At 52.2% G+C, this 8,133-nt stretch overlaps 2 protein-coding genes across 2 annotated transcripts; both read right to left on the bottom strand.

The window, feature by feature from the left end:
- Nucleotides 1-2,018: 2,018 nt before the first annotated feature.
- Nucleotides 2,019-2,501, bottom strand: CTAM01_07381 (uncharacterized protein; the record flags this gene model as incomplete). Its single annotated transcript, XM_060523404.1, has 1 exon — nucleotides 2,019-2,501. One exon carries the CDS (start codon nucleotides 2,499-2,501, stop codon nucleotides 2,019-2,021), a length of 483 nt encoding a protein of 160 aa, XP_060382142.1.
- A 3,445-nt stretch (nucleotides 2,502-5,946) lies between these two features.
- On the bottom strand, nucleotides 5,947-6,042 carry CTAM01_07382 (uncharacterized protein; the record flags this gene model as incomplete). Its single annotated transcript, XM_060523405.1, has 1 exon — nucleotides 5,947-6,042. The coding sequence occupies one exon, from the start codon at nucleotides 6,040-6,042 to the stop codon at nucleotides 5,947-5,949; it is 96 nt and encodes a 31-aa protein (XP_060382143.1).
- Nucleotides 6,043-8,133: the final 2,091 nt, after the last annotated feature.

An 8,133-nucleotide genomic window follows, 5' to 3' on the forward strand; every position in this document is an offset into this window, starting at 1 on the left:
CCAACCGCCTGTCGGGTTTCTCTCGCGCTCGGAAGATTTGTCGGGAGCCTTGAACCGACGTGGGCTCTTTGTGAAGCGCGACGAGCATGGTTGGCCAGACTGACGTGACATTGGGGGTGCGCCACTGACAGACCGGATGACAGGCTCAGGGTTTCTAGTGGGCCGCGTCAAACGTTCCTGACGACCTGGGCTATTGGCCCTTCTTCAACGGAACTTTGCGATTCGTGAAATGGGTCTTCAAAGACCGTCCAAACGAGATTGAGTTTGCAAGGGCGACCTTGTTCTGCGCAACGAACCACAGCCCGCAAGGCGTTGAGTCGACAGACAGCTGCACAATCACTACTACCATTGAGCATCCGCCACTGCGTTGGCGACGATCTTGGGTCACGCAAAGTCGTCCGAATAAGGTTGAGACCTTTAAGAACTCCAAGATTCCGACGAAAGCTAGACTTGACTCGATCGACGTTATAGGTAGTTCTGTTCGTGCCGAGCCGAGGTATTCTCGTCATTGGACTGGTCAGTGACAGTCTTTCAGGTGCCATAAATAGCCGCGCACCATGCGAAAGTTCTTGATGAGTATCTTTCAAAGGGTGCATCAGGTGTGCGAACATAAACAACGGCAGACTCGGATTTGCTGTCTGATCCCAGAGAGAGGTCCAATTGAACAGCCTGTTTTGCATGTCAGCTCCCGAGACCCCGAATGAGCCTTGATTAAACCTCTGAGCAAGCAGAATAATTGCCGTGACACTCGGTCAGATGTGAGAAATTGCCAATCTCTCCATATCCAAACCGGCAATTTGTCCGCAAGCAAGTTGTAGAGTGGTGATGTGCGCAGGTTGAATATCAAGTTGCCCAACGCTAGACATAATTGGGTAGGCTCATACTGAGTCTCAAGAGATCTCTTGCTAGGTATCTGGCATCAGAGAAGAGTATACTGCTAAAACTGAATTCTTACATTGAAGGACGTTTCGAGATCGATGTCTTGAACCGCTTTGCAGGAAAAGATTATCAAGAGATGACACTCGTTAGTGCAGTTCGGCCGAGTACAAGTCTTTCGGGTTGTGGGTGGTGGGTGTGGAATGAAATGAGGTGGTGGGTCACAGAGCCGATCAGCACCGTGCCGCAGGAGACCTTCGCAAGACTCCATGTGACGTGACTGCCATTGAATTCAAGAGCAGACCGTGACCAAGCCCCGAATGGGCCATCATGATCCAACAAGACTGTTGTGTCCCATAAGTGCAAGTGAAAGGCACCAAACCATGTCAAGCTGCCATCCACTTCACTCTGACCCCGAAAAGATGATCGAATCCGGGAGTTGAGTCGAAGATCCGCAACGAGGCACGACTTGAACGGCGGGTTCGCAAGAACGCCAATGTAAACAAAGCTGGGTTCCGAGGAATGTCTCTGGAATTTTACAGCTGATGCGATCCGTCCCGGGGGCTAGCCATTCAGCCACACTTGTTATTTTTCGTCGGTCTGATCGACCTTGACGGGTATCCAATTCCCGTGTCAATGCCGTGCACGGCATGACCCAGCGGAAGCCGTTGGCGGAAACTCTGCCGTCGAGCTAGAATAACGGACGTTGGACACATTATTTGTATGCAGCTTCTACACTGTCGGGGCGTGCTGAAGAGGACGCCGCTTGGACAACACGTCAAATTTGGCCCAAGGACAGAATAGACAGGGAGCCAAAGCGGCCACATGGGTCTCACTTTAATCTGGTGGTGGTGAATCAATGAGGATCCCGAGTCGAATTGAGATGGTGCCTGGCCTATTCATGACTTCTGTTCTATCTCGTCTGTTATCGTTCAGGTTGGATTAGAGGATGGCTTTCCTCCTGATTAGGGAATAATCTCTGCGAGCATTCCAGCGTGAAGACATTTCTGGAGAAACTGATCAGCGGAGCGAAACCCGGCTGATAGTTCCTCATCTGTAGTCCCCTGATCCCTTGCCTGCCGGACATGGAACCTATTTCGAGGGCTCTTTTCTTGGAAGCCGTAAATCGCTGCAGGGGCGTTTCACGATATTCCAGAAAGATTGCCGACGAAGGTTGTCAAAAAGGCGTTGCATAAGCAGGTGCGAAATGGAAATCTGGGGGATGATGCCATCCCGCCTCTGGCGGAGAAGGTTGTGCAGGGGGCATCGGTATGGAATAGAGTTGTGAGTTCTTCTTCTAGAAGACCCAGGGATAAATGACAGGCCGAGGCGAAACAGTAGTCCAGATGCAAGAGACTCTTAGAATTCGCAGCCTTGTCGTATGGCCAGTGGCATGCCGGTCGAGACAGTGCAGTGCCTCCTCCTCGGACTTTGGTGCGGCGCGACCTAGTCATTATGGTGCAGAGGGGGAATAGGTGGTGTCGGCGATTGGCAGGGGCAGAGTGGGCAGAATACCAGGAGTAATCTGATATTGCATAGCCTTCCGGCGCTCGTTTGAAGGGGTGTTTGCTGGGCTGAGTGCGAGTGATTGCTGACAGACTGGGAAATTCTCCTTCGCGTCCCATGACGCCCCGCCGAAGAGCTTGCTCGCCGGTCAACACACAACGTCAAGAGCAAGGAGGCTGGTCTTAGAGGCAATCGTGTCGTCCATCATTGACTATAGCCGTCGTGGCCCATATGGGGGGGGGGGGGGGTTCCCGTTTTAGCTGGCAGCGATATTTATCGTGAGGCGGCTTATTGGATCGGATGAGCGTACTCCAGCCCAATGCGAGGCCAGAGTGATGCAGGGCAAGCCGCAAACGCTGCCATGTCGAAAGCCCAGGGAGGGTGATATGTCGTCGGTGATGACAACGGAGGCCTCTCCCAAACAGAACACATCGGACATTGCCGTGATATGCGAAATAACAGACAGTGACGGAGTCATCTGAAGTGTTTGTGTCTACCCAGCGACCGCTGTGGTGAATGGTGTTGGGCGGGCGTTGACTGACAGGGCGTTGGAGTGGACGAGGGTTTGGAGGTGGACCGGAGCGGAGGACGACGGTTTATTTGTTTCATCAATGTCGAATTGGGTAGGCAGGTCGCAAGAACAGGAGGTGAATGCTGGCAGTGACAAATGATCTGGAAAAGGAGAAGCATGTCGAGTATCCATAGAGTCGATTCGGAAGCGAAACAATTGTGCATGTTGAACATGTCCCGCCGTGAATCGGATTGTGGCATTGAAGTCGGCGAATTTCTTCATGCCGGTGTGTGGTGGAGGAGGGTGGGGGATGTGGGATGGGAAGGGACTCAGGGAGAAAGGGACGCCCAGAAGGGAAGGAATGACAACCCAAAGACGGAAGCGGGAGAAAGAGCCAACGAGAACCTTGGGACTGGGACGTATTGCGTCCAGCTTCTCACGTCAGGTACTGAGGTAGCTGCGTTCTCCATACAAGGCAGGTGTCCAAGGTACCTACCTACCTTTCATGCCTTATTTTAATGGAAAGCAGAGGCATCTTTTGAATACCAGCGATGAGTACCTGCCTCTTTTGAACGTTGCGCACGATCAACTCAAAATGACAAGAAGCAACAGGGCGATAGTACGTACGGATACGTACTGCAAATACATGGAAGTGGGAATGGGAGGAACGAACGACTTTGCAAAGTCACAAACAGACAGCGGAGTCATCCACTTCCTCAGCGGGATGGACACAGAGGACCAGGAAGAGTGGAGATATGTCACATTTAATGGGTCCGAAATAAAGTACCTGAGTACTTCGGTACGTATCCTCACGTCAACACCTCATTGTGGTGGAAGGTGCCCTGCACTGAGTCACTGTGCGAGGAAGGAGCCAGCAGGGGAGTACCATCTTTCCTCTATCTTTGCGCACCGTGATTTCCAGCCCACTTGTAGTGTTTGAACACCGTGTTTTGTTGAAAGTTGATGGTTTTCGCACAGTATGACCAGCCAAGGCAGGAACACTTCGAACCTGGAGTCACGTCGTGAGCGGGCATCGTCCCCATCTGTGCCTCGAATTCACCTCTCCTGCCTTGATCAAGGTAGTGAAAAGCATCAATACCAAGAAGAAAGTAAATCTGTCAGGTCGTAGCTAAGGTTGTTTGATCCGTTCCTCGTCAGTTGGGCCGCACGATGATGGATACGTAAGGCACCTTGTCACTGTAAGGTATGGTAAGGTAGGGCAAGGTTCTACCAAGCCCAGGCAAGGCTGGGATCATTGACAGCTGTCAAATGAGCCACTCTCCGGAGCTTCAGGACCCTCGACGTGCCGCTTGGATGCTGGTCCTGCCAACATCAGCATTGAAACTGACTATTATTGCGGATATCGCAGTATGCTAAGGTATGAATGCCTACCCGAGTCTCCGAGGTGGCATCAGAGTGTCAAGGATAAATGGCGTGGAGGACGACAGTACCACAGCCTGAATGTGTATGTGACCATTGAGCACTCAAGTTGGTGTGAGATGGCGCTATCTATCTCAGATATCCGAATCTTTATGGAGCATCAGTCTGTCCTGTCATTCTTGTCAGCTGAGGTTCTCGTCCTGACAAAGAACTTTGAAGAACTCACGGTCCTCGACGAATCCCCCGTTTTCCCCGTGTGGCCCAGTCCGCCCCGTGTGGAGCAGCTCGGAGTTGGCCGAGGCAGGGCGCAATTGAAGATTCGGATCAAGCATGTGCTTCATCAACACGGATAGCTTAGATAGTGCAAAGAAAGGAAAAAACAAACACGAGAAGAAAAAAATAACCGTCAATCTTATCTTGTCTTGGAAGGACGTTTTACCCGTCAAGCCAACGTTTGTCCAAGCATTGTCTCAGAAGCTTCCATTCATGCCTTGATGCCTGCTACGACTTCTTCTTTTCGCCGCGCACAGACGGCAGGGTGGAGCCGTAGACTTCCGGTCCGGGCACGGCACCCAAGGCCCCAGGGGCAAGATCAAGAGGAGCAGGGATCAGGGATGTTCGTGTCAAGGATGTTGTCAAGCTGTCTTCTCTGCCCGTCAGGGGACAAGGGGGAAAGTGGAAAGCACGGAGGCAGTGGAAGTGGGAAGTCGGAGAGGAGACACAAAAAGTGAACTGTGAGGAAAGAAGTTTAGGCATGGGAGAGATGAAGATGATGGGCGGTGGGGGTTGACCAGGGGCGAACAAGGGGAGGAGAAAAGGACCCGGTCGTGGATGATGTTCTTCTCTCCGCAGAAATGGCCAAAGCACAGTGACTTGCAGCATCGATGGTCAAGAAATGGCAATGATGTGCCTACGCGTTGCTGCGATATTCATTTATGCCGCGGGAAAATCAAGGTGTTGAGAAAAGGAAGAGAGAGAAAAGACAAGAGATTGTCCCGATTGAATCTCAATCGGCCCATCTCTGGCGTTCACGTAATAGCTGGATGTAAACCCCTAGGGGACCTTATGCCAGGGCTGATTCATCTGAGATACAATCCATGGTGGCACAGTCTGTTTTTTTTTTTTGTGGTCGGATCCCGCCGTCTCTTATTCACTGCGTTTTGCACTTTGTACAGGGCAGAAAATAACCGGACAGGGCAGGGATCCTCCCATCGAGTGCAAGGCGAAGCCGCGAAGCAACAACGCAGAGACTACGGAGTACGGTAGAGCAGAGACGATTTCCGTATGCAGGCCCTACCACCCGATTGATCCTTCCCTGCCTTTTTTTGTTGCCTTTTTTCCCGACATCCACTCACTCACTGACTTACTCCCATTCACCTACTTCGTGCACAGTAAAGTCAGGGTGAAAAGTCTCGAGTCACTGACCTAATCACTCAGACCACCTCACCTGCACCTCTCGTTGACTTTCATTAGCTAAGATAAGGTACCTATGTACCTGCCTACCTTACCTTACCTTACCTACCTAGGTGAGCCAACCTAAGGTACAGATGCAGCACCTCGCAGCTTGCCCTGTTCAGTCTTGCTCCTACCCTTACCAACGCAGCTGGCGTTACTTCACCCACCTTCACCTGCCTTAGCTCAGCTTAGCTCCAGATCAGGCTACCTTACCTACGTTACCTGAGGCAGAGACAAGACATTCGACGCATGGTGGTGTACCTCAACACGGTCCAACACGTGTGTCGGTACTTTCTCGGGCACATGGAGCACATGAAGCAGAGACACCTTAAGGCAAGGCCAACGTCTGCGCCTCTGTCCAGACTCCACGCAGTAGGTAGGCCTTGAGGTGTGGAGAGAGGCAGAAGAAGGAGGGCAGGTTGCAGGACCATCTTTCCCAATGTGGTCTGTTGCTCTGTTTCCCGTTCCATCCTCGACTGGACTCGAGGAAGGAAGTACCTGCCTTCTTTTTCCCAGCCCAGCCCTGCCCTGCCCTGCCTTACCAAGTTGCGCCTAAGGTACTCCGTACGGACAGTACCATGGTGCGGTACCTGTCTACTTGTGGCGTACATCGAGACATCGCAGACGACACACCCGCACCCGTCTCGAGGACGGGCCAAGTATCGCCTACTTCCGCCATCCGTGCTTTCTCGTAAAGACGGAAGTCACTTTAGCCTGACAAGGTACCTTTAACTCAGGTAGTCCACGCATCTCCCGTCTCATTCAGCACTTACCTCCAAGGGATATCCTTCCTGCCTACTTTATTGTGTGCGCAGCAAGCAACCGGCCTTCGCGCCGCGGTCCATCTGAACGCCCCTTCCCTCTCAACCTTACGGTCTTTGCCTCTACTGTGGTAGGTATACGGATACGTACCCAGTGTAAAAGGTCGTCTATCCAGACGTGCCTGCCATTCCACAACCTGCACGCTCCATTGCTCCATAGTTCCAATGGGTGTGTGGATGCATCTGGGTATTGCCTGCCAGTGTCTCTTTCCCCATCTTTTTGATATGCATGGGTTATGGCCAATACCGACATGGAACGGTTACAGAGACTGAGTGGAATGGACATGGGGAGGCACGGTAAGGTAGGTAGGGTAGGAACGGGAGACCAGGTCCCAGGTGAACAATTCAGCCAGGTGAACGCCTTTCACCTTCTCCCGTCCACCTCCTTCTTCCTCCGTGTCAATCGACAACTCCTTCCCTTGGCTATTTATCCAAGACTCTACGAGGTACACTATTCTTGGTTACCTAATATAAGGAAAGGGAAGGTACCAAGTCACTTTGACGTTGACTCTCGCGCCTCGCGCCCTGCAACCTCACTTCCTTCTTTTTCTCTCCACTTGTGAATATCAGATCTGTTCCATTCACCTCATTTCTCCTCTTCTGCATCTTTCCCCCTCAGAGTTCCCTGGCCTGGCACTTCATCGTTCACAAGGCCCTCACTTTGGCCAGCATTAACCTTACATGAGATCCACTTGGACATCCAGACTGATGTGGTGAGGCCCTCTGCGAATGCTCCCGTCAAAAGTTCCCTCCCGACCATCTCCGGGACCCGTGCCGTGTCTGACTTAGTCCATCATCGTCTTTTTCTTCTCGCCGCATGAACGCACAGAGCAAGTCAGGACCCGTCAGAAATTGCTTCTAAATCCGACCGGACCTCTCTTTCATCTGCGCGTTCGTCTCAGGGCCCAGCCACGTTCTTCATCACCTCGTTGTTCATCTTCAAGTCATCAATTGCTCATCAACAACAAGACGGCACCAAGACTCATCTGGGCAGCAAAAACGCATACTCCGTACCCTATGTTCGGATTACTTTCCGCCTTGCATCCACATTTGATACATCGGAGTACCCAAGCTCAACGGCATCACCAAACTCATCTTGAGATTGATTGATCATCCTCCCGTAGCAAGAACGCTCGCAATATCCGTTACTCGGCACGACACGCCCACTGCCAAACGACTTTCGCACGAGGGTCAACTCAGCCGAGTCCAGCCCAAGTCAACTTGGCTTCCCTTGACCGCCCCCAAACCGCCGCTTGACAGGTCGCTTCTTGCCGAAGGTTGTCGACTGACCAGACCCGGGACGGCCAGGGACGCCTCCGCCAAGAGACTCGAACCTCGCGGCACAGACCAGAGCGACACAGGGATTCTTCATCGGTCTCTCCTCAATCTTTCTGTCCCCATCGGAAGGCAACCAAGGCCTGGGCCTAGTCTATGTCACCCCAAGAGTCCCGTCCAGCATCTGGCATCCAGTTCTTCTAAGCATCCTGATAAGTGTAGGAAGTAAGTCAACATACCCACTTCCTGGCACCCCCCTGTTTCTGGCACCACAAAAACGATGGGATCACAACCCAACCTCCTCATTAC

This window comes from Colletotrichum tamarilloi (genome assembly GCF_030869305.1).
Source record: "Colletotrichum tamarilloi strain Tom-12 chromosome Unknown Scaffold_22.1, whole genome shotgun sequence".
NCBI lineage: Eukaryota > Fungi > Ascomycota > Sordariomycetes > Glomerellales > Glomerellaceae > Colletotrichum > Colletotrichum tamarilloi.